General features: G+C 32.5%; 2 protein-coding genes across 2 annotated transcripts; both read right to left on the bottom strand.

Annotated features, from left to right (window-relative positions):
* Positions 1-839: 839 nt before the first annotated feature.
* LOC111000347 (zinc transporter ZIP10) lies at positions 840-9133 on the bottom strand. The gene is made up of 4 exons (XM_022269750.2): positions 8568-9133; positions 6188-6329; positions 2581-2775; positions 840-2401 (listed from the first exon to the last, which is right to left on the bottom strand). Exons 1-4 carry the CDS (start codon positions 8724-8726, stop codon positions 1482-1484), a joined length of 1416 nt encoding a protein of 471 aa, XP_022125442.2. The 5' UTR covers positions 8727-9133; the 3' UTR covers positions 840-1481.
* Positions 9134-15814: 6681 nt separating this feature from the next.
* On the bottom strand, positions 15815-27318 carry LOC111000357 (large neutral amino acids transporter small subunit 1). Its single transcript, XM_022269761.2, has 5 exons — positions 26563-27318; positions 25418-25636; positions 18502-18772; positions 17636-17963; positions 15815-16276 (listed from the first exon to the last, which is right to left on the bottom strand). The coding sequence occupies exons 1-5, from the start codon at positions 26840-26842 to the stop codon at positions 15890-15892; spliced, it is 1485 nt and encodes a 494-aa protein (XP_022125453.1). The 5' UTR covers positions 26843-27318; the 3' UTR covers positions 15815-15889.
* Between the last annotated feature and the right edge of the window lie 596 nt (positions 27319-27914).

Raw genomic sequence — 27914 nt, 5'->3', positions numbered from 1 at the left:
CAAAAAAATATTTTTTATCTAAGAAAAAGTGACGATTTATGTCTAAATATATTCTTTTTTGAGTTTGATACACTTAACCCAGAGATGTTCCAACTTCTTTGACACATCAGAAAAAATATGTATGAAAGGATGTCTGCAAATTGACCTCCGTAGAGACGATAATCGCCTCATTCGACACAAATTTCTGCCCGGCGTGTGACTTTTTAAAAATTTGGAAACAAAAAGAAGACGGGCAATTTCGGAGTATATGGGCAGCAGTTCGTAGAATAATTCTACCATTTGCATCCTGCATCCTGCACTTCGCCAAATGGGCCGTTTTTCTTTCACTCCGCGTCGAAGCGGCCCAATTAATAAGAGACCTGTGATCGTTTTGCCCTTCTGCAGGTTCGATTCAGAAAGAGATCGATTTAGAAAGATGTAAACGGTGGTCATCACTTTTCGCTGTACGATTTCCTTTTCAAAAAAACGAATCAATCCCAGACCGATAATGCTTTTTTTAATGATTTCTGTAAATCGCGACACGCGTCAAAATAACGCGTCCGTGTCCGCTTCGGCTGAAATTTTTACAGTATCTGTCTACGAGAATGTTCTAAGGGATGAAAAAGTGCTATCACGCGGTGAGGCTAAGTACTTATCGGACCGGCCTCGTATGTTACTATGTATACACTTTGTTCTGAAATTAATTCTGATGTATTGTGTGTTCCGAAGCTACCGATTTTCGTTAAGGTTTTATAAAAATATACGAGATTAAATGAGATTTCACTTTGACATTTTAAAAATAATATTCAAACTTTTTTATCAAGTTTCTGGACTTCAACTGTAAAATAAATATTTCTTAATTTACTTTAACTGTTTAATATTCACCTCATACAAAAACGCTTGGAGAACAATACACATAATAGGTACATACTATAAAAATTTAATACATTTCATCATTCTAGAACTTTCATGTCCTTACATAATAATATTATTAACTATAAGTAAACGTTTGTAAGAGTTCATTATGTTATAACATATTATCGTATCAACCGGCTCCTGGTTTACGCATGCGCTTGCGCATGCGTGCCCTTTGGCATTGAGTGTCCATGGGCGGCGGTATCACTTAAGCAATACTCCTGCCCATTTGCCCCCTGTTCTATAAAAAAAGACACTACACAAAATTAAGATTTTTTCTACATAAACTAAAATAATACTAATAATTCATTATTATTATGCTTGGTATTCCATTTTAAGAATTAATATTCAGAAATTCATAAAAAATGAAACATACCTATATTCAAGAACACTCATTATATTACACTTATTACTAATTAATAAAAAAATTCAAATCATATTATAAAAAACCTTATTGGAATGTTTCGTCATTTAAATTGTACCTTGACTTGTTATAACCAAGTTCACATAATATAAGTCTCTCTAAACAACCATTAATTAATAAATACTATCACAATATTGTATTGATCCGTAGACCATTATTCTATTCATTGTTCGGAACTTCTAAATAGGTATTGTATTGAGTCTTCGTGTAATGCGATTAGTAGCATGATAATACCGCCAGTTAAAATGCCTAAAATTGCGACTACCACGTGTAAGCTTCTTCCTTTATTGTTTTCATTTATTTCCGGAACTAAATCAGCTAATGCTATGTAAAAGAAAGTACCAGCCGTTGCAGCGTAGATCCATTGTGAGGCGGACTCGTGGTCCTCCGCAAGCCAAATTCCAATAGCCATGCCAATGAAACTAAGCACAGAGGATAGAAGGTTGTAATACATTGCCCGTCTTATGCTCATACCAGATCGAAGTAACACTGCGAAGTCACCGAGTTCATGAGGAAGTTCGTGGCAGAAAACTGCAAGTGCCGTTGCGAAGCCAGTCACTGGATCTCCACTAAACGATGCTCCTATGGCAAGGCCGTCAGTGAGGTTATGCAAACCATCACCCACTATTACCATAAGTGCAGTTGATGTCATAGGCCGTTCCACCGGTGGATGTGGCGAGCCAGGCATTATGGCTCCAAGTTCAATAGACTCTGTTTGTTTTGCAGATTCGATTTTCTCCTCTTCCACAGTTTTGCTTTCATGGTCATGTGTATGCGAATGTCCACCGTTCATTGCCTGCATGATAGCTTCGACACTATAGAACAGTAAAATGGTCAGAAAAGTGACACTGCATTTTAAAATCACTTCGGTTTCCTCCTGTGGTTCACTTGAAGAGCCGTGGCTTTTCAATGCATGAGGTAGAAGATGAAGTAGAGCGTCACCACATAAAGTACCAACAGCGATAGCTATCAGGAAATGAAGCACGTGACTGAAAATGGCAGACTTTATCATCGGTACGATTCCAACTCCCAATAATCCAGTAGCGCTAATGACTAAAATCGCTAGAGTTGCGTATATCCATGCTGAAAATGATATTAGTCCATATGAGAAAAAAACTATCAATTTAGTTACAATCAATTAATATTGGAATTATAGTATTAACAAAGATAACAAAATTACAAATTCGTTTGTAAAAAAAGAAATTGTTAAATTAACCAATCATGATAATATATATGACAAATAATATAGAGAAATAACTTACTCCAAATTCTATCCAATTTCGGCACAGGTGCGTCTGTCTTGTAACATGAACGTTGGTCTAACTGATACACTAGGGCCGGACACATTTCCAAAAATGTTTTTGGATTAATAGTTATAATCCCTGGCTCTGTCTCCATTCCATATACGGTGAGTATTTCTCTTGGTGATAAACATGATTTCTTGAGTATAGATGTCGCTGTAAGTAAATAAATTAAATCGTTTTAATCTCAACCAAATTACCAAGAAAAAAGCACGTTATTTTTTATTGACACATTAAGCTAATATAATTTTGATAGTGTGGTAGATACCTTAGATTAAGAAATTTTATATTTAAGTATATGATTAGGTACATGATTTACATTAAATACTCAGTTTCATTACAAACCAATATAATGAGACCTCCAAGGATTTTTTAAAATAAATTATATTGATTAAAAAAATCTTACACACGAATTACAATACTTTCTAAATTAGGGATCTGATATGAACAGGTCATGTATATTTTAGCTTATACAGTAGAGTTTTAAAGGAAGATAGAAAAAGGAAGTAATTTCAATAGACTAAGATTAGTAAAATAAAAATTGAAAAACGTTTTCTGGACGTACTTTGCTATTCATGATATGATCACAACGTGAAATCTTAGTTCGTGCAGTTTCATGTTATTATTGAAATGACGTGAAAATGAAGTTGTATTGAAACTGAATCGTTAAAAAAAAACACAATTTTTAAGGTAATGTATCAAAACATTCAAATACACAGTAACTACTTTATGTAAAATTCTGAAATCTATAAATATATAAATGATCTAGATGCATCTATGCCGTATGCATTAGTCTTATAACTTAAATATAATCTTTGGCTGGATTGGAATAATGTATTGAATTTTGTGTTCTAGCTTAAGTAATTACCTAGATTAAATGTGAAAATAAAGAGTATGCCTCCTCCTCCAAAAAAAAAGGAAAAATGTATTCAGTTCATTTTTAGATTCATCAAAATTCGAAATAAATAATTAACACTGTCAGGACGTCAAGAATATAGAAACTTAAAAATACTGCCGTACGAAGTAGTTTGAATGTTAATTTGATATTAGAGTAGTAGAATCAATGCAGAACTAAATATTAACAGATGAGGAATCAATAGATTAAGAACACTATGTAAACTTTAGTTTTCTAGAGTACCTCGGTTTAGTTTAGTTCATATGTTGGGCTTTTAATATAGATAGAATCATATCATAATTATAAAGTATATTACTAGCACTATCTAATCTTTTTCTTGTCAAATATTCTTTAAGTTGTTGTTAAATATTATTTAAGTTTGCGACTTATTTGTGTACAAACAGCGCAGAAAAATATTTAAAAAATCGACGGCGAATGAAATTAAACTTATAAGTAATAAACTGTTATAAAATCACTAAGCTGGGTCGCAGTGATGTCGTGGACCTAGGGTCATAATAGGATAATCGGGACCTCTTAAATAACGGTCGAGTGTTGCGCAAAACCGACTTGTTCCTGTATCGTGATATGAATATCGTTATGAATTTATAACTCTTAATGTGATTTGAATATATCTTATTAATTAAAACAGAGTCAACTTACAATGTATTTAAGTTGTTGTTGGTTTGTTTTTATTATAAACGTAGCGCAGTTTTATAAATACACCATAAGTTTGAGTTTCTGGTATTGTAATTTTCTTGGATGTAAATTTTACTACTAAGCCCATACAAGTGCGTCGCTTGTCGATTATCAAGGGGGGGGGAAGGGGGCAATATCCAGTAGACTTGAAGTATATACAGAGGATGGCACAAGTATGAGGATGATTATCCCTTTTCTCGATTTTTTTGAGGTTGTGCCCTGCTTTATTTATCAACATTTTTCCTTATTACATAAATACACCCTACTTATTACCTAGCAATATGCTATTGCGTAAAAGAACGGCCAAGGCGTACATAAAAAAATATATTTGTAATAATAATCTTTAACGGATATAGTCCATGGGATTATTACGTAAACAAGTTGATCCACTCCAAATCTTATCTATTTCCCATACGTAAAGATCTGATATATAAAAATACAATGTTTACAACACCAAATTTAAAACGTTCTTGATTCCGTCCTCTCGGTGACTTCTTGCATTTGGGCTTGGATTATAGCTGGCAGAGATTTTGTGTTTAAATTACAAAGTAATATTCTTAGTCATTGTTTCACAAAGAAAAACGTTTATGCTACTGGGGATTGAGTATCTACCGTTCATAGAATGGTTTATGAATTATTAATATATATAAATTGTTCCTTTAAATGCCTATTCAAGTATTTATCATACAACAAATATATAGTATACATATATGTATATATATTACGCGAAAGTCAGCTTTCTACCAAACGAACAAGTTACACCGGATTGAAAAGATTTTCCATTTATTAGTCGATAAAGTTACCTATTTCCATTGGTGGGATCTAGTTTAGTGTTACGTTGATATTGAAAATATTTTAAGCATTTGAAAAATATTTATTCCAAATTAATGTCAAAATAGATATACAACACTTGTGTAATCCTAGCAGTGTAGCCTACCCTCAACTGACGCTAGAAGAGGTTTAAAATTCAAAGACCTACTCGCGTAAGATTCATATATTCCTTTTTCAAAATCAAAAATACTGACATACGGGAGTCACACTTAGCTAAGTGTCGTTTCTTAATATCTCCGTACACATAGCCCAAATCTTGCAACTTATGACGACAGAAGAATGGTCACCATTAAAAGTGAAACGATCATAGAAACACATAAAATGAGCTGTGAAGCTGTGTTTTATAAAATATGATTATGGAAGGCATATTCCATAATCATTTATATTTAAATTATTAGTACTTATATTTAGTACTATATACGCTAGCAAGGACTAGTGTTATGTATAAAATATAATTATACGGTTGGCTTTAACCATTCCTAACTAGTTTGTGAATGTAATTTTCACGGATTTTTTGCAAGGTCGTTCGAACCAATTGTTTGAAAACTAAAAATAGTAGGTATATTCCTATAATGAGCTTCCGTCTTTCTCATTGGACATTCAAGGTTCTAAATTTGGTTTTAATTTAGTCAAAGCCAGACGCAGCTTATACTATGGTTAGAGAATGTAAATTGGAATCAATCAAAATTAAAATTCGATTTAAAATTTAACTAATTACTAAAAATTCACGTTCCACATTGACTGGAAAGATTTGTAAGTCAATTGAAATGAATCTAATTAGGTAATAAATATGTATTTTAAACTCTAATATTGGTGATATCATAAGGGTTATATTTGTAATAACTGCGGGTATTTAGACCTTAAGACGCTGATTTTGAAAAAGAAATGAGAATCTGTTAAAGAAAACAGTTTTTTGCCGGATTCAAGCTATGTACTATGTATTATACTACAACTTTTTCTTTTTTCACATTCAACACCTTTTGTCTTCAGTCACCTTAACCACGCAAACTGTAAAGCACGCAAAATCGGATCGGATAAATTTAAAATTAGTTATATGTTAACATAGATTAAATCCGGAGAAAAAGGGTTTTCTTTACATGTGTAAAAGCTATGTTAATAAAAGACAATACTTAATGAGATACTTACAAGTCGTTAGTGACCGTTTGTGTCGATGCTGTGTATCATGAAGCTGCTTGAAGGTCCCGTTAATTCTATGAATGGCGATATCATGTGGCGAATTGAACACACGGCCTCCCAAACCCAGGCTATCTAGGAGATGTTCGAATCCCTGAAATACCCAATACACAATTAAGAAAGCTTGTATATTATTATACCTACACAGAATCTACAAAAGCTTATTCGCTTGTGTGTGGGTAATACTGTCATGCATCTCATAGAAAATGTAAGACGCTAGAGAAGTAAAATCGCAAACATAAACGTTGTCATAATATTTTTCGGTTTTGCTTGTTAAAAACAATACATTTTGTCCGGTTCAAAGATTTATACGGTTCTCACGTTTCGGTGAGACATTGTCAATTTGAAAACATTCATATTACATAGTTCTCAATTATGTATTTGAACCATACATAAAAACGTGATAATATTACAATATTTAATTACTAGGACAATTACTAAATTAATAATTGCTAGGATAACCCAAAATAATTTCGAACGATCAAAAATACATTGAGTATACAAAAAAAGACCTAAAAAAAGTAATTGATATTAAACAAAAACTAATAAAAATCAGCATGATAGGTGTGAAAAAAAAAATCTTGATCTATCTTCATTATACTTTTTAAATTTGCCCGTGTGATTTTGTCACTTTAAATGACGACTGTACAATTGTTTTTTTGTGTTTAGTTAGCGGCTCTTGAGAACAATGAACGAAACCACAGAGAAACAGGTGGTCCATTCAAAACTAAAAGAATTAAGCAAAATATCGTTGAATAAGTTGATAAGATAATAATTGTATAATGCTAATGCAAATCTTTGTATAACAAAAGTCTTAGTGTATTGTTTTAGTACCTTCAAGCAAGTTATATTTATTTGATTGGAAAACAACTAGTTCGACGTCTTTCTGTTCTATTTAGTTTATGAATTTTTTATTTAAAAATGTTACTACAATATTATTATATCCTGGGTTAATATGTTCATATTGAAACAGAGACATGTAATTAACTACATAAAAATAGGTAGGTGTTAATACTAACTAATGTTCATTGTTGCATAATGTGCAGAAAAAGTTCATTATGTACTATCCTATAAACTCTAAGAAGTACCTAAACTAAAATACAACTTTATTACTTGGTCTGTAACGAGAAGGAAATAAGACTACTGGAAATAGAAATTTTATTACTTTGAAACTTTAAATTAAAATATGTTTATTAAGGTATATAAGATACAGGTATAAAAACAATAACTAACCTAAAAATAAAATAAGTAACATTATTATTAAAATGAGTCCCTTTAGGGAAGGTTCCGAAGATACTGGCAGCATTCCCCCTTTGAATAGCTTGACTAATTATTTGTTTTAGGTAGCTGTCAGCTCTTCTGTCTCCTGTGATGTCGAGTAACCTTATAGATATTTCCTAAAAAACCGTAAACCGTTCGGACCCGACGGACCAAGAGTCTCGACACCGAATGGGGCAAAATCATATTCGAAGCCTAGACATAGTATTAACAGGCTTTAGCTTTACAATTAAATAATTCGGGAAAACATAAATATTGTTTTAGTTAACTGTAACACACCTAATGATTGAGTATCCTACATCGATACCGGCTTATTTGATAAGCCATTTCACCAACAAGACACTCTGGGTATATTTAGCGGGGTAAACAATTATTATCTGTTATAAAATCTGTATAATCAATAGAATTAACAAAAATCTATGGACTTAAATGAGTAATGCTGACATTAGTACAACGATTGTCTAAATCCTAAAAAATAAAACAAGATAAGTGTTATGATAACCAAATAAAACGTGTTTAATAAAACTAACATCTTATGTCATCACAATTTCGAGTGTTTTGGGGTGTACATTTTGACAACCACGCGGGATTCTTATTTGATAATTGATAAGAGATCTGGAATCGATCTAGTTGGTCATGTTGTAACTTTAAGGTCATTGAACTTTCGTTTACGAAATAGGGAAAGGTGATTTGGATATAAAAGAAATTTTCCATTTATAAACGCGTGTCGTTTCTTTTAAAATTGGAACAAGAAGCACTTTGCAAAGCAAGATGAAAGTAGGTACCGATTTATATTAAGGCTGTGCCTTTTATTTTTATTAGTTTACAATTTGTTTATAGCATATCGTTTAGATCAAAAGTAAACTAAATCTGCTGCTAAAAGTTACCTACTGTTGTTATGTCTTAAAAAACAAAAATGTACGCGACTAAAAAATAATCCCTGATATGGAATAAGGATTAATGAATATACTTTGTACCAATGTTTCTGCTAAATATCACATAAAACAAAAGGCAACTTGTAAGTGAAACTGGAATCAAATATGAAATCACTTACCTCAAAGTTAATAACACCTTCCGATCCATATTTATCGAAGATTTTCTCAATAAAATACTGTTCTGCTGGTAATGTATTGTTAAGATCTTGCTCAGGGGCTAAGATGAGTTCAGCTGACACCAAACTCGTTGCCAAGAAGATGATACCAATTACGATCATATTAGACACTTAGACAGACCGTGCGCAAGCGACGTTCCACAGCACACTATCTGATTATCTGATACGAGTCTGACCACGTTGGGTACGCACTACGTAAATTGTTTATTTATTTGTGATAATCGCAATACGAATTGGAATTGTTCACGCGTCTTCGTCTGCGCGAGTGGCGTGTGCGTCTGGGACTTTCACTAAACGATCGCCGATCTTTCGAAGTCCGTTATTGATAAAGGGGTATGTCAATTTGACGATTTTTATTGACAGTGCCTGCCTTATGTACGGTATAGACGCCGAGTTTCAATATCAAGCAAGAGCAAGGATGAAATATGGAGTGTTATAAGTGCCTCGTCTAGGTTGTTTGTGCATTAATAACATTAATATATTATCTACCTACGCTGAAGGATTCAAGTGATTTATCTCACCTTCTTGCGGAACATTTTATTCATTTTATTCACAAACATGTAGATTTTAGAGATTAGTTGATAATTGCAGTACTAGAATAGTAATCTGCTCAGGCTTTTGATTCAGAGTGCCGGATTAAATAACATTAAGAAAAAGTTTTTATGGATATAAATAAATGGATAGGGAAAATAATATGTAATTTACAATTTTGTCAGAAGCAATAACTAATTTGCATTTTGCTGCATTTTGGAAGGTATGTTGCAAGTACAGTTATAAATTATAATGAGTAAAATTTAAAATTGTTAAAAACATAATTCAAATTATTAGTAGGTAATTAAAATTTGTATGAACGTGCTAAAATGAATTACTTAGTTCGGTTTGCTTTAACGTTTAATCTAATAGTAATACATTAATTACCATATTTTGTTGTAACATACCTAAAAAAAAATTGAATATATATACACATGTATATATATATATATATATATATATATTCAATTATTAATTAATTATAAATATTATAATTTATTAAATATTTATATTATAATTATTATATAAAATTTTAAATAAATGTAAATATTTAATATAAAAAAACGTACGTACGTAGACGTAAGATTTTTAATAGTGAATAATATAGTAATGTACATACATATTATGTCAGATTGCTTTATTTTAATTACGTATAGTCAGTCCTTAAACCCTTTACTTCTCATAATTAGTCAATTACTAAATACAGTATCGTTACCTAATTAAGCTCCCATTAGTAAATTTACATAGAATAACGATTGCGATAAACGGTAAGCAGGGACTGTATGTCTCGTCAGTACTGACTCGTACGCAGTTTTCTTAAAGGAGTTTCAGGGACTTAAGTCCCTAATAATTATGACTTCCGGCAAAATCCATTTTTAAATAAATATTTATCTTAAAATTTTTTTTTGTGAATCTGTCACTGTTCAACGCTTTAAACGTTGAAGTTGTCAAATTACATTGTCGATTATACTTAAAATTCGTACAAAATATCGATAAATAAATATACCATACCTTTATATTGAAGGAATATAGAAGTTATATAATATTTATTTAAACGTGTTTGATATTATCCGTTACGATATGCTCAGCTTTTTCGTTTCCTGTTTTTTCAGATATTTGTAGTTACGATTGGGGACTTGATAACATATTTGTTACCGTTGATTTAAATTGGTGCTAATATTTAATTAAATGTAGACGTTTCGCCCCAAAATCTAACACTTGATTCAATAATACATATGAAAGGACCGCTGACGTTTTTCTTTGTTGATATTTGGTAAAACTATCGGAAGGTTGAAAGATTTGTCGCTAAGGGAGTTTTTAGAAGAATGAAGAAGTTAACAATAGAATCTAATTTCTAGGTACATCCTAGATTACACCTGGTGTTTCCAGCATTTATAAGACGCCATGGAATATAAGCGTTGATAAGTTAAAAAATATGACGTAAATTACAAATGGTTTTATCACGTTAGATTACATTTTATTGTTGTATCTCTTCTTACCTTTTTCGTGACTGACATAATATCCACACATGTATCTATAGGTTTAAAACCAAGGCCGTGTATTCATTGTGTTAACGCTGACGCATGCAGTTGATGCCAAATATGTATATCCTAGTTCCTATAAGCTAGCAAAAAAAAATAGAAATCTAACTAAAGAAAAATTTCACAGGGTTCGCAACCGTACAACAATTACTGTAAATGCCGCAAAATGTAAAAAAGATATAAATAACATTATAACTATGAACTACTGTTTTTAGTAGATTGTTCAATAATTTATAAGTGGTATATATTTACGAATTTTGATCTATAATAACAAATTATATTATAGTAAATAATTTAACAATCCTGGTACGATCAACATTGATTGACATCCACTTTGGGGCGTTGCGAAGGTAAGTATGTATCCACAGAGGTTACTTTAATTCTAAAAATGTTTTTGTTTCCAGATCCATCTATTCTACTATACCGAATAAAAGACTGGCTTATGATCACGCCTTATGCAGTGTTAGAACTGCTTTTGAGACCCAGGATTTAAATACACGTTACTCATTCACTCACGTACTCACTCACTCATTCACTCACTTACTCACTCACTCATTCACTCTCTCACACACTTACTCATGCACACAATCAGGTGTGATGATAACGGTTTGAAAAGTAAAAAATAAAAAGGAAATGAATTGGTTAAATTATTTTAAGTAATTAAGTTTGTTATGGAAGAGCTGGGAACCCTAACACATGTATATTTACATAAAAGGGTTCCCAAATCTTACACTATGAAAAGAAAGATGTACCAACTTAAATGAATAAAGACTTATTATTATTATATTATTATACTAAACCTACCCACCTTTTATATAACCCGGAGAAAACGGGCAGAACGCTCACTTGAAGGATTCTAAGTCAAATTGTTTTGAAAATACTTCAGTGGGGAGCTGGTTCCAAATAGAGGTGATGCGCGGCAAAACTGCCATAGACGTCAGATGCGGATCGCTCAGAGGTGATACATAAGGAATTTCGTATTCTGCTTTGACATCCGATGATTAAACTCAGCTGCAGGTAATAATCCGAACGATTACTATGAACATTATCTTGGGCAATGCGATTGAAGAAACTGAACGTCGTTCGATATGTCGACGCAATCAAAGACAAAGCCACAGCCTGCATCAGCTCGCACTCTTAAATACACAATCAAGTGTCTGTCTGTGATTTGGTTGTGTGTTTAAGAGTGTCTTCGAAAGGAGTTCGGGATTTAGTAGACCTCAGTCCGAGACACCACATAGCAGAATTTCAAATACAAATTTGTTGCGGTCGCCAACTGCCGGAACTGTTGGCCAGTGTAATAAGTATCCCCAGTGTTGTCGTCCGCATAGCAAAGTATGTTGCTAAGTTGCAACATATCATGACATGCAGAAGAAAAGGGTATATAGGACACAATCTTGTAGGCTGTAAGATTTGTAATAAGTGCTCTGTGCCACACACAATCAAAGTCAGTCGCTGTCTAAACTTAATGCGATCGCCGGCATCTTTCACTCATTTGCTTCTGCCTACTTATGTGTAGTCACCAGCTGAGCGACAACGACGAAAGCCGTACCGACCATGGGTAAAGCTCGCCTTTAATAATGGTTTCCGTTATGTTGGAGAACAAGGAGGTTATAACTATTGGGCGATCTTGGACAGATCAGAGCGATTGCCTTTTTTAATCGGATGTATTGAAGTGAACTGACGCAATTGTGAGAAGCCATCAGGCCTGCTCGACTAACGAATGTGCAAAGAAGATATAAATAGTAAATATTAAGCCTAAATTTATTATTAAAGTAATATTACCATTAACATTATTATTAGAGATGAATTAAACATGAATATGTTACAACTCAGTCTCGTATAGAATAATAAACGCTCATACTAGTGATTTCATTCAGCTGAACATCACTCATAACTGTTGAATTTACGATATGTGATAAGGAAACGACTTAAATAATATCTCATTTGCGCCACCAAGCGATATACGAACTGCGACATAGCTATGCAGAATAGTAGCAAATGCCACCGGATCCTATCGAGTATTAGTAAATTTGTCCGATAATATCTAAATCTTGATAGCCTAATGCAATCGAATGACTTGATAGAAGTCGCGGGTATTTCATATATATATAAGCAATCGGTTACAGAAGTGATGTAAAGGGGTAAATAAAATGTTTACATGTAACTATGAATAATATATTTGCACCAAACATTTACAATGTTTTATTTAGTTTCCAATCATGTATCAACCGCTTATTTACCGCTCCCAACAAACATTCTCAGCCACTATACGATAGCTTATATAAATATTGTCACAAACATTGCGATATTGCTTATTGGTTATACCTTATTGGTGTGACAAAATGCTCCACGTCTCCGAAAGCTGATCACTCACACTTTCTAATAATCTCCATCGTTAGTACCTACGTGTATTTTCAAAATCATTTAGGTAACACAAAGTAGGTTCACTCGACCGATGAACGTCAATAAAGAAATACATATTAAACGCTAAATGCTTTACATTAACTGCCAGTTCTCAAATCAAGGGCGTAGAACGGGCCAGAGAAACTGGGAATAAACTCTAAACTATACTTTATTAACACATGAAGAAATAATGGAAACATCTTTGAATTAAATTTAGGTACCTACTTCTTGATTTGAACCTGAATTATAATATTAGCAATCAATATTTGCAACTGTGATACCGAATCAAGTGGAAGGTCCTGTCTGGAAGGTATATCCTGGTCTGTAGGATGGATGCTTGAAAAAGGATAGAAAATTTGGAAGATGGATAGAACCCACGTCGCCAAAATCGTTCGATTTTTCATTCTAATTTCTTCGACGCCAATTGTATGTTGTTAAGCAGATTTGAAATTCGCGGAAATCGATGATTGCCAAAAAAGCTAACATTTTACCGTTAGGTTTCGCTATTATAATTATTGAAGTCATTACCCTTTGAAATGAAAAAGAAGATAATCATTATGAGACCAAAGGTGAGATTTATAATTAAAAAATTATTCATCTTTATTGAAAATAAATTATAAGGTAGACATATTTTAAAACGTACTAACGTTTTCCTTGTGTTCGGGTTTCGGTACCTACATATAATTGGTTGAAATGTTAGATGTAAAGTATAATATTTCTCTTAATATGGTATCGTGTAGGTATCATTTGAATTGCAGGAAAAGTATCATAGTTTGTAGTATGCTTGGTTTCTCAGCAAATATTACTGAGTCAAGAGCAAATTTTAAATGGTTCAATCCGTTGATGCTGATTCCAAATTGCTCCCACGTTCCTGAATATAATCTTTAACACTGCTGTGAACAGTTTTGGGGAAGTGTATCGCCTTGCCTAACGTCTTATTGAAATCTTAATTCTTCTCCTTGTTGTTCAAGTTGGACTGGTGCTGTGGTGTTTTTGTAAATTTATTTTATGATTTTAATATATTTTTCATTTAGTTAAATCTAAAAAAAAATTTAGTCAAAAGTCTACGTGAATAAAGTATTTGTTGTTCCGCGTCCGAGTTGTGTTTTTCATTGTGGTACGTGTCCAATATATACAAATTTATGGTTCGCTGCTTTTATCAGTAACAATGAAACATTTCACAATAGAGTTCCGGATGATTGTATCATAATTTTATGGTAAAAATGAGTTTCTGAAGTACCTGCCCCACTTTATAGCTCTTAAATAATAATAATAAAAGGTTTGAAAGTCTCTTCTTATCATCCACATTATTGGTTTTCTTCCAGGGTTTGAACATGGCGTACGTAGTTTTTCAACTTAGGATAGAAAACCACACGTGTAAACTACACGATCAAAACTGTACCGGTATTGTAGTAGTGAATTAAATCGTTAGTATTAATATTAACAATTGGAAAACTTGTATAGAACTCATCCGCAATAAATTATTATTAATAACCTTTCGTTTTTTAGTGTTTATGTCTACCAATATGATATGATAATGATAAATAAAATTTGATTTGCATTTTAAATATTCGATCAAGATACGAAAAATGTGAATTGCCTAAAAAAAGTAGTAGGCGTTTAGAAAATTCAATATGTGGAATGTGAATGAAAATGAAATCATGTGGAATCATCGCCCTTAGATTTAAATTGCCAAAACATAATTGTATTAAATTAATGAACTAGTAATTGAATTAATGAACTTTCAAAAGATGTCTATAAAAATATATTTATATTGTTTCTTAATTTAAATTTTCGAAATCGCAATTTTGGACTAATGTTTTGATTTGCTGTTGACTAAATTATTATGACTCATTGTTTTAATATATCTAGTAAAGCATAGTGTACAATGATAGGTGCGCACAGCGATATCTTCAGCGGTTCCTTATAATTTCTCCTTTACAGCCGTTAGCAGGCCGAGTTTTTGTTGTTAGTTCTTCTCGCCTAGCCTTAACCTATATTCGAATTAGTAGAACATGTAAATTTCGATCTTTTGATTTATATTGACGTTCATAAGTGTAGATAGTTAATACAAATATAAGCGTTATGATTTGATTACTTACCCGTGCCTGGCATATTAGACTTAAAGACAAGGTATTTTACCTCGATAATGCGTTAAAGGAAAACATTTCTTTAAAAAACTGGATACAACATTACTTGACACTTCCTCCGAGGTGGTTGAGGCAAAATTATTGTATCAAATAGCAAAACCGACCCTCAACCACCTCACTCATGTCCAAAGACACCATTGATTTTTTTACTTCAAATAAAGAACTTATACTGAAAAACTTACTAAAGCTTAGCTTCCTCGGCCCCGGGGCGGAAATCGCCGGGGAGGTAGGCCCACTAGCCAATAAAAAAAATAATAAAAAAACATTACTTGACTCATTAATGATGTAAATATGTGAATTTATATGATAATGCGTTCTGTATGCCGTTTGAATCCAACTTTTTACTGATATTGTCTTGTAACGTATTCTACAGCATTACTTATGCAGAATGCATATAACTAATAAACAGTTGATTAACACATCTAAAATTGTATACAAACCTTATATACTGAAATAACATAAACATAGGAACAATGTAATTCTTATAAAAGGAAAATAAAAGAAATTTCAAAAAGCATTATATTAATAGACCGATCAAGCTCATAATATAAAAAAGCAATTGTAAAAGCTCGATTTTTATTGTCAAACTTAAATCTAAGAATACTTTCAAACAGATCTAACGTAATGATTTTATAAATCATAACTCTTTCGAGTCTTCGGGGAGACATAGGAACATCTTTGAGCAGACAATGTTGAATGAATTGCAGGCTGACTGCAACCATTGTGGAGTGTGCCGAACGCAAATAAAATAAACCGGTATTCCCGCCGCAATCATGCCAATACCTATACCGACTTCAACTGGGGACTTAAAACAGGAACATATAACAAGTGTTGTACACAAAACAAGGAATGATATTGGGAATAATAGGTTGACTCGAATCGGTCGGGATACGTTTGGCTGTGTGTGTCGCAGCCAGAGGAGGCCCGCGACTGAGCAGATAATGAAAATTGCCTCCACAGATGTGACGTATAGCACGAGTGACTCCACGCTCCGCGTCAGTAAAAGTAAGAGCGTCACCAGACACTGGAACAAAATATGCAATATTAATATGACACAACTAGCTGACCTGACAAACGTCATTTTGCCATGTATATCATTTATAATAAAAAAATAGGGGTTAATCGTAGAGGGTTGAAAATTTAGGGTTGCAATATGCACACAAAGTTTCATGAGAATCGGTCAAGCCGCTTCGGAGGAGTTTAACCACAAATACCGCGACACGAGAATTTTATATATAAGATTATGAATCTATTAATATTATTGATTTTGAATCTATTAATATGTTTTAAATATCGGATTATTTTGTATACTAAAGCCATCCTGAGACGCATCCGTAATTGAAGTTAAGATTGGATTGAAGTAAATCTTGAAAACTTTGTGACTTCCAAACCCATTTTCTCTTGTAACTTTTAGTTTTGTAATGTAATAGACCATATACGATACTAATGATATGGACGTAATAATAAAATAACCTAGCTCCTAGCGAAATAGATTAAGATATGTATATTTTTAGTGGCTACAGATACATAATTGAATCATGATATTCAAAAGGTATAATTAAGTTTTATCACTAATTATACTCTGTTGATAAAGTGAGAAAATAATTGAATTGTGTTTTTTCTGGTTATTATCACTTCCATATTAGCGTGCAAAAATTTAATTAATGTGTCAATTGTCAACCTTGTTAAATTAGTAACTTTTAGGGGAAAAATGATATCTGAAAAACAAATATATTCTATTATAAAGAGTTTGTGAGATGACTGATGTGATACATAATTATATGTAAATTTTGAAAAAAAAAATTGTTTTTTTTTAATAATACAGCATACAAAATTACACACAACCCTTAATTTTTTCAATCAAAATCTCAGGTTTATAGAGAAAAATTCACAGAAAATCCTAAAAATTTTCATCCGTAAAACCGAACAGTCTCTGGGGTAGCTTAGCAAAACTTTCCATGTTGGTATGTACTAAAAACGAAAGCTAAGTAAAATCACATTAAGGAGAAACGAAGATCGAGAGAGCAGGTACTTGGTCTATAAAATCAGAGACTACAAACCCTGATTTTTATAGACCTACTAGCGACCCGACAGACGTCGTCCTGTATGATATTTAAGCGAATAGGACATTAAACAAATTATGAAAGTACCGACTGCAGCGCCACCTGCGTGATTTGTGAAATCCACCCAGGGCTTAACCCAAACGCATACGAAAATATTCAATTCGGTCGAGCCGTTTAAGAAGAGTTCAGCAACATGCACACGTACAGTATAATTATAATATAAACTGCACAGGGTGTGCAAAATTTTATACAAATCGGATAAGTATAGCAAATTTTTATATAAGATATTTAATATTAGTGTTCTATTTATTTACACTTACCATAAAAATTAAAGATGGAACTGGAGTAAGTCGTCGGACGTCTATAAGTGCGATCGCCAGTGGTAAGTGTCCATTCCTTGCTCCGACGAAGAACAGCCTGGATGAGGCGTAAATAGCCCCATTGAGGGATCCAAAAGTACACAGTGCGACAAATAAAGGCATTATCCAAGAGAACATGCCCAGTATTTGGTCGCCAAATGTGACGGCAACGGCAGCGCCGGACGCAATAATTTGTTCCTTTGTTAAGACAACGAAGAGGGCAAAATTGGTCAATGCATACACAATTGTGACGACTGGCATTGATATACAGATTGCTCGAGGCAGGTTCCTGAAATTGAAAATATATAATTAGTAGAAATTTGGCTAACAACTTTTGTTCGACACATTGATATAACATACACATAAACATATATTTATGGAGGTTTTCTTACTAGCTGACCAAGAAAACGTCGTTTTGCCCTGTATATCATTTATACTTAATAAATAATAGGGGTTCATCGTAGGAGGGTGAAAATTAGGGGTCGTATGTATTTTTTAATGCTGTACCATAAAAAATAAAACTTTACTAAAAATTAAAAAAAATAGGGGTGGACTACCCTTAACATTCAGAGGAATGAAAAATAGATGTTCGATTCTCAGACATACCCAATATGCACACAAAATTTCATGAGCATCGGTCAAGCCGTTTCGGAGGATTTTAACTACAAACACCGCATATTAGGTTTATATTTCCATTTAAAAAAAAATAGTAGTTTAGTTACAATATTTTAAGTTGACTCAAATTGTATTTATTAACATTATTTTAAGATTGTGATTTCATTAATAAAGCTTTCCATATAACTTGAAAATTTCATGCGTTAAGTTACCTGTATGGATCTTTCAGTTCCTCTGTCACAAAGTTGAGATAATTCCAACCGGAGTACGAAAATAACCCATGGTAGAAAGCAGCCGCGATGTCCCCTGGCTTTGTTACAGTTCCCTCCATCATTGATTCAACGTTGTTTGTACTCTCAGCGAACAAATACCAAATACTCGCACCAAACATTACCACCAGTGCCAGCATTTTGGCTGCCGTAAACGAATCTTGGACTCGTGTAACCCATTTTACATTATAACAATTTAGGGCTGTGAGGAAACCTGAAACAAATATAATTATAATTGAAATGATGTTATCAAATACGTTATTATCAGCGGGTTTTAATTAGGGAGCTCACTTGGGTAACGTATTTTCTGTATTTAGTCGCTGAATAAAATGTGAATGTTGTTGAAATCTCGCTCTAACATATAACATATAATATATTGTGACCATTTACGTAAATTATTAATTTATTTTTATTTATTCCACTACATTTTTCTTTTCGTTAGTTACTACTAATTCGATAGAACTCCAAAATAATTCCCACACCAATTATCCTACATAAAAACAATACAAAATTAAACTTATAAGCCTAAATCTTATATAGTTTATATAATTAATTGTATTGATATAACCTAATTTCATAATTTATAAGCTATGTTTTTATAAAGCGAGTCACCTGTAGTTAATCTACGTAAGCAGCTTTGCGGGGCATGGTTTAAATGAAAGTGTAACTTTTTTACGAAAAATATATAACACTAGCAGACTCGGCCAAGCGTTGCTGTGGCTAAGGTTTTTGTTATATTACATAGTAATAAATTAATCAAGGGAAACCGTAGGAGAACTTATGTGAAACGTTGGTACCACGACACGGACCTAAACTAAACTACCTTTAACTCAGCGCCATCTGTTAGAATTGTATCAAATAATAAACAAATGTTAATGTTATCGTAATTTTAGTAAGGATGCCTATTTTTTTTGAAAATGAAATATAGCCTATGTCACTCAGGAATGATGTAGCTTTCCAACAGTGAAAGAATTTTTCAAATTTGCCAAGTAGTTTCGGAGCCTATTCAATTCATACAAACAAACAAAAAATCAAACCTTTCCTCTTTATAATATTAGTATAGATACATACATATAGTGACTATTTAGTCACCGGCTAATCACTATTTCAGAAAAGTACTCCTAACCCAGAGTTATGTAAATATAATAATACATTTTAGCCATTATATTTGAATCAATATTTCCCAGAACATTGGAATATATACATTATTTTGTGATTACAAAATATACATTAAGGGTTCAGGAACGAACACTAACTGTGACGCCCATAGCCAATAAAGTATGGAATTTCAGTCAGTAATTCTTCTGTTCTAAGTTAAATATTTTAAATAGAATAATATGCCCCAATTTTATGCTATATTTATGTAAAAATGTCCACAGCCGTTTTCTAATTCTAAAATGTCTTCCGTCGGGGTATTTTTAATAATTAAAATAAAATAAAACCTACATAGAATAAATTAAATTATATGTTTAAGGAAAACATATAATTTAATTTATAAACTACCGCAAAACCCATATCTAGTAGTTTTACATAACTTATCTACATTTAACCTCCAAATATTTAAATTGTTACTGCTTTATATTTAAATGTAGATATTTTTTTATTACAAATGTCAAAGTAAATTTTGGTTTAACTGTAAAACCGGTTTGAGTATCACGCGTGTTTCCTCGTTGCATAATCTATAGAACTGTTAGAAAACTCATTCACAGAGACTACAGGATAGACACATGCAAAAATACACAGAAGGTGCAAATAAATAAGTGGATTAATACTGACAGTACAAATATGTTTTTTATCACGACGCCACAGATAATGTACGCATATTTTGCATCATAGACTAAAATTACGTTAATTTGTGACGTTACCTGTCAGTGCCCCATGCATATAATGTATTACGGTAAAATAATATATTTTCCCTTGCCTATACAGGTGTGTATTACATTGTATAGGGACAAATTAAGTGCTACTACCGGAGCGTTATTTGCGCTGGCGATACGGGAGGAAATTCTCATTATCCTGTCAAGCACAATCAGCGTACGAGGATAAAGACGCGGACCTCCGCGGCCCTGCACACACGAATAACTCCTTATTGTAACGTAATTGTACTTCCTTTTTGATATTCAATATACTTTTAACTTTCATTGTTGGGCGATAAATCTGACTTTGAGCAACTTTAAAGTTCATTCGAATGAGACAAATTTTGTGACCGATTGCTTTGGGTTTGCCAACGTTGGTATGTTATTTGATGTAATTAAATGTGTCGTTATTGTTAAGCGTTTTCAAAATTTAGCTTACAAATCTTCAAAACTATATGGCGGTGGTGGTTTTTTTCGTTGTTAGAAACATCAGCCGAAAAAGTTTTGGAAATACCACTTTCAATGGGAAAATTAGATAAAAACATTTTATGGAAACTATGGACCACGTGCACACTTTAATATTACTTTGTTTATATGTATTTGAATTAAATAAGTCATTCCCAAGAGAAAACAGAACTCTTACGCTATTTTCAGGCAAAAAAAGACTATGCCAAGAAGAAATGTATCTAACATTGCTAAACTATAAAAAACTATACTTATAATTAAATTTTACAAAATATTCCAAAAACGGTCCTAAAGTCGATGTTGAGTCGATTTTATGGTTTTTGTCTATCTCAAACGGCAAATAGAAATATAACATTCCTAAGTAATAGCATTTTCCCTATACATATATGAGTTACTAGACACGAACTGTCATGCAAATTTTGCTTTCGACTTTCTACATACACTAGGTACTGTTAAGGCATCTTGGCTAAGTCCAGTTTTATAAACTTTTGTCTACCATGCACTTTTCACAGGACAAAATATCGCATCAGCGCTTCTATTAGAAATAAAAATTGCATTGTCGAAAAGTTTTCGTTATTTCAGAATATGTTTTCATTATGTACCCGAATTGTGCGAAAAAGTCCGTTGTCTCATTCTCTGGAGTACATTGAACCTCTTGAAAAGTTGCAAAGAAAATGATTGTCCAAAAAGTTCAAGAGAACCGGAAATCTTGCAAGTTGCAATGGTTATGCTTTATGGTAGGGATTGAAAATGTATTTAGTAAATTCGTTGTATAATGTATTTGCTCTGTGCAAATACCACGAAATACATTATCGAATAAATTATTGATCTATTTATTATATTGTATTTAAACTGCTGATTAAATTATACATTAATATCTATTTTGTTATGAAGTCCCTGCTTGTTTTTATATATTAGTTTGGTTGTACCAACATTTTGTCAAGATTTACAAAAGTAATATAATTTAAGAAATAAGAAAGATATTAATACTGTGAAGTTCAAATTAAAAAATTCTGCGCTTGGTTTGTTCAACATGCTAGGTTGGGTTCGATCTAAAAAGGATTTTCTTTTTATCTCCATCTATATCAATTAGACTAATGAAGAGAAAAGATTTGATTGTTTGTTTGTTTGTTTGCGTTGAAAAGGGTCCAAAAGTATTCGATATATTTAAAAAATTCTTTCACTTTTAGAATCCTATACATTTCTTTTATTTATCCTATAATCCTCACGAATATAGATATTTTCAAAAAGTTATCCGTATAAAAACTTTGTTACTTTGCGTACGCTGCGGATCTGACAATACCTAGAGAAAATCGATGTAATACAGTTTTATAGAAGACATCAATATCTACAAAAAAGTCTGCGGTACCATGTAGAAAAAAAATTAACGTTCATTTATCTAAGAAGGCTTCAGAACTAAAATCATGCTACGTCCGTATTAATGCGGGTAAAACAGAATAGCAGGATAGGCACGCATAAACACAATTTTAATAGTTTGTTACATACAACATAAATAATGTTGACCTTAGCTACCTATCCATCAGTTACTTATATTTATAACGATTAATAGAAGGTAAACTTATCCGAGAACATGGTTTAGGCTATTTCTCCAAATATTAAATAATAAAATTAATCTTAAATAAAACAATAGCAAGACGTAAAAAACAAATACGATCGAAAATCCCATTGACACAAAACAAAACGGTGTATAGTGAGATGACATTTGTTAAATAATATCTTTCCTATAAATGTGTAACTCATTCTCGGCAGGTAACTTGCAAAATAAGGATTCAAATCACTAAAGTTGCATTCTGTGAAGTCTGAACAGGCGCTGCATGTGGCAAGGAATGTACACGTTGCATATTCCACGAAACGTGTATTGTAAGTTATTATTTATAAAAAAAAACTAATGGAATTCTGCTTAACAACCTCTTTGGAAGCATTGTACAAACGAGTTATATAATACTGGCGCATTTCAACTGCGATTCTTATGAATGCAAAGCTATATACCCAAAACAACACTAAATTAAAACTCAATACTTAATTTTTTTTAAGAAAAATAAAACAGAAATCAGCAGACAGCCTAGCAATATTTTAATTAAGATTAAAAGACGAAAAGAAGATTATTGAGTGATCCCAATCTACGGAAATGAAAGTTCATCCAAGTTCTACCAAGTTTCTTTTTTTCTTTTTTTTTCAAATTGTTACGTTAGCATATAAGTGTTCTCATGTAAGTGACTAATGTCTATTATGAGAATAAATGTCTTTAAACCTCAACAAACAGTAAAATGTGGAGTTCAATAAATTTATAATTTTTATAAAAATGTGTTTCAATAATATACAATTTAAATGGTAATTGAGAAGAGACAATATAGTCACACACTAAACCATTTATTTTTTAAGTATCAATCAACTTCCAGTTCCATTCTGAACATTTCTGTAATCAATAGTGTGTAATACAGAAGTGAGACTTCTTTGTTAATTAATTATTACTAAGGTAAAAGCCCCAACAGATGATCATGTACCAGTATATGATTTGTATATCTATATTCGCACTGTATACCTGCTAATGATATTATGAATAAATAAAAAATCTGCGTTTACTGCACAAGACGTTATGCGACTGAATTGCCAACTAAAATTCTATGTAACTACGAATCGAATACATCAACCAATAGCGTGTATTTTTCTTACTCTCTCTCAATCAGTCTCAATCACTGTCACAAAAACGCTGCACATCTTTGTGACGTTTCCTAAAGTATAAAAAATATCCTTGTAACCCTATAAATGATTAGCAAAGAAAAGCATCTAATGACCAAATAATAAATATATCTGCGTCACAAATATCTGCAACGTATACAAAGTAATAAATTTGCCACATGTTGCACTATACTCGTATTCCGATGCGAACAAAATTACATCGTTAAAAATGTTCGCAAACGTCGCAATAAAAATGAACATTGCGCCAATTATTCGAATATTAAAAACATAGAAAATTGACTATGATAAAAGACGATCTATAACGACACAGTACTTTTTTTTTAATGTAATGGCCTGGTAATTAAATGGTCCAATATATATATATTTTTTAATTACTATAGATTAAAAATAAACATTACACTGAAAACATAAAGCAGATACAAACACTGGCTCACCACGACTGCTTTTTTCTTTAACATTAATTAATATACACAATGTAATAAATTGGTGCTTATATTTTTTTAAGTTATATTGTATACTTGGCAATTAAAAAGAGTGGCGGAGAGTTTATTGCCAGTTCTTCTCTTCCGTTCTACGCCTTTGATTTGAGAACTGGCAGTACATGTAAAATTAGAAGCATTTAATGTTTATTTCTTTTTTGACGTTCATAAGTGTACATTATGTTACCTTCGTGAATAAATGATTTTGAATTTTTTTTATATTAGTTGCGTAGACCAATGTAATTAGAATAGAAACGAGCAAAAAATAGCAAAATTCTCTTCGTGTAAATTGGCGATTGGGTGAAGCTTCTTGAAGCTTAACCCAATAATAATTCCACAATTAACACTTAATTAATTAATTTAATTTCACAATGTTTGTGAAATTATTATTGTGAATAGACCGCGACAGCGATCGATCTCCTATCTGCCTCCCAATAACCAAACCCTACGAAGACAATCCATTTTTGACGACGGATAGAATGCAGTCTCTTCGCTCTTTACACTTATATTTGTTAATTAATATTAACCAAATAAAGTAAATAAAACCGTATAAATAATATTAAAATATACATGTCTATGATTTAAAACATATCAAATCAAATCAAAAAGCTTTTTCATTATTTAAAAAAGTGGTGTAAGTTAAAATCTTAAGATAATCCTATCTTAAGATTTTAACTGGGCATAGTTGAACTGTCATTTTCATGCAAAGCTCTATCCACATCCATACACCGATCCAAACTACCATGGAAAGCTTGTGACAGATGGATATTACAATCCGTCGATTGGTTATTGCCACATTTTTATCAATATTTGGATTAAGATATCTGTATCAAATTGTCAAAAATGGATTGAGATAGGTTATTGGAGTTGAGCATAACTCTAGTGACGTATTGACCGATCATACATTATTATACCCCTTTTAAATTAAATTCCACTCGAATTCATATCCACATTTTCTATGAACTTCCGCCTTTGCATAACGCATCACATAAAATTCCAAGATTCTAAACCTGGTTGAGGCTCTGTTGTTTTACTAGCGCTCGCATAAATTAACTTACTTTTTTTAATAGAACAGGAGACAAACGGACAGGACGCGCACCTGATGTTAAGTAATACTTACAATCATGTTCGTAATCTGTCGTTACTCAATTCGATTTAAGATTTCTTTCTGTTCTCTTTCGCTTTAAATAATGAAACTATATGTAAACCTTAGTACGTTATAAAGTTTTTACTTACTACTAAAAATAATCAAAGTGTGCGGTTAATTATGAGGCATACGAACATTGATAAAAATTTATGCAACTTTTAAGTAAATACTATTATTTATATTATACTTACATGTCAAAACAGCAGCTACAAGAATCACGGCATCCACGGGTGGTTCACAGGCAGGCCAAAAAGGCTGGAGAATATTTGTAGCGAATATCAAAGCCGTGATAGCATTTCCAGTAGGTACCAACACGAAAAGAGCTACCCAGAGGTAGAGGAATGCTGGTAGTGGACCGAAGGCCTCGCCGATGTATGCGTAGTCACCGCCAGACTTTGGGATCATAGTACCTGGAATATAAATAGATAACTAATTTATGTTCATTTAATAATATGAAAATTTAGTTATTATAGATGCTATGGTTAACTAAAATGTACCTCATAATAATATAAAACATGATTATTTCGAATCTTATAATCATAATGGTTTAAATATGAGTCTGTTGTGTTGCGAACATTTGGTACGGTAGGTCGATTTTCTACAATATACTAGTCCAGCGCTTTTTGAAAAGCCGCATGGTTTAGCCAAAAAGGATGGATGGATATTCAAGGATGTGTCAAGTACAGACAGATGTCTGTCTTATAGTGCGTTACGGAATATCACACACATAACAGAGGGATTACAGAATATTTAAATCATCCTAATGCCTGAAAGTTACGAAGCCGAGTAGTGCGATTGTTTACAATATTTTAATGTTGTTACAACATTGACCTACATAAAGTAGGCAATATAATAACCTACTTTAAACCTCGATACTTGGCTCTATCTTCAATGAAAACACTGCATTGCAGTTAGTAAAAATGTCTTTCACGTAAATACAATTCATATTTTTATTGTTTGACCCCCGTGTCGTCTATTTTTACGTATGTAAGTAGATTCCATAACATTTTGATAAAATGATTACCATAACTAACCACAGGTTGATGGCAGTCAGAGATTTTTGCAGCCTTCGATTAGATTATTTTAGTGCATAGTAAAATTTAAATATTCTTGGTAAAATATCGCATGTCAAGGTATATACGGTGCACTGATCAGTTAACTCCATGATATCTTTTCCGAAACAGTTTTCTTGTGATTCAAACTTAGACCGCTGACCTATTGAGTATTGACGTGATAAGTTTACAGTGAAAGTAAATCAAGTCAGGTGCGCGTTATGAATTAATTACAACATTAAATTACATTAAAATGTATATATAATGTATTAATTAAAACTTACCCAACTCTGCATAGCAAAGTGCTCCGATCATTGACAGCAGCCCGGAGAGTACCCAAACAATTAGCGCCATACCCTTGGAGCCTGCATTCTTCAAGGCATTGCTGGGAGAGACGAAGATTCCAGACCCAACAATTATTCCAACAATAATTGCCACCCCATTGACAAGACTTAACCCTTTCTTTAACCGTACCCCACCACTCGGTTCTGCTTCATTATGTTCACCATCTCCTATGTCCATCACCTTCGGCGTCAATGTTTCAGTAGCTGACACTTTCGCCATCGTATGAATTTAAATCAAACCACTTAATAAAATTAATAACCCAATATGGTTGTAAATACAAACATAATTTTGGCTACCTTAACTGAATAAGTGACGAAGCTCATGTAAACATTGCATCACACTACCTTCCGAAACACCACGTGCGCTAATTGACACAAAAACTAAAATTTTATAAATACTAAAAAAATCGACTATCGCTTCACAGCTGGACGATAAAACAATTCGATTTATGCACTGATTTAAACATCCACTACTAGGTTAATATATTCAAAATAATTAAGGTCATCTATTAGTCGTATTTAAGCAGAACCGCACTTGAATTTTGAAAAATATTATATTTTTATAAATTTTTGTGTAATACATATGATTTTATAATAGGTATATATAAAATTTTAAGCATATGTCGCGATCGAAGCCGGTCCGGCGCGACTACACGTTGTTCGCTAACCGACCCCACTTTACTATTCAGTATACTTAACATGTAACTCCGAGACTACTCTACCGCGATATAATAATTCCATTACGAAAAAGGCTTTAATGTCTGATATAGCCTTTAGAATTTCAATCTTACATACTGAGCAGTAAGGATCATTTCGCACTGCGAAGTGGGTGCAAAAACTGGCTGCCAAGTTTGAACGGGTTTTCGTCTCTTTCTTTCCCCTCTGACCACGTGTACGGATGGTGTATTTTTTTACTATAATAGTTATCCTAACAGCTTTAATAACACGTGTTTCCATTGACTGTGATATATTCTAATACGAAAATGATAATAGGTTAAGGATAGTCTCGCAGGATATAAGCAATTTATTTATAACGCTACACAAGGTCATTGACAGCCGGACTGATGGTATCAGAGATCAATCACCCGTCTCAAGCCCTGAAAACTGTGTGCCTGTAATAAAATTATATACTTGCTTCAGGAACAGACATTTTCCGGTAACGGTTATGTTAAATTTTTTTTTCGACTGCTATAAAATTACATACTTATTTATTTTAACTGAAATATTTTTTTTTCGTGATTGATGCTAACTGAACCTACTTAAATTTTGGCGCAATTTTGCTAAGTAATTTG

The sequence above is a fragment of the Pieris rapae genome, chromosome 16 (assembly GCF_905147795.1).
Source record: "Pieris rapae chromosome 16, ilPieRapa1.1, whole genome shotgun sequence".
Classification (NCBI taxonomy): domain Eukaryota; kingdom Metazoa; phylum Arthropoda; class Insecta; order Lepidoptera; family Pieridae; genus Pieris; species Pieris rapae.
The sequence above is the reverse complement of the archived record's forward strand: the minus strand, read 5'-3'. Positions and strand labels throughout refer to the sequence as shown.

What these genes read in the sequence shown, in the direction of transcription:
- LOC111000357 (XM_022269761.2), bottom strand. Translation starts at nt 26,842, where the DNA reads ATGGCGAAAGTGTCAGCTACTGAAACATTGACGCCGAAGGTGATGGAC. An exon ending in GAACTGAAAGATCCATACAG is followed by an intron (nt 17,964 to 18,501) that starts GTAACTTAACGC and finishes TTTCAATTTCAG; the next exon opens with GAACCTGCCTCGAGCAATCT. An exon ending in TTCCATCTTTAATTTTTATG is followed by an intron (nt 16,277 to 17,635) that starts GTAAGTGTAAAT and finishes ATTTTGTTCCAG; the next exon opens with TGTCTGGTGACGCTCTTACT.
- LOC111000347 (XM_022269750.2), bottom strand. Translation starts at nt 8,726, where the DNA reads ATGATCGTAATTGGTATCATCTTCTTGGCAACGAGTTTGGTGTCAGCT. An exon ending in AAGGTGTTATTAACTTTGAG is followed by an intron (nt 6,330 to 8,567) that starts GTAAGTGATTTC and finishes TGGGTATTTCAG; the next exon opens with GGATTCGAACATCTCCTAGA. An exon ending in CAAACGGTCACTAACGACTT is followed by an intron (nt 2,776 to 6,187) that starts GTAAGTATCTCA and finishes ATTTACTTACAG; the next exon opens with CGACATCTATACTCAAGAAA.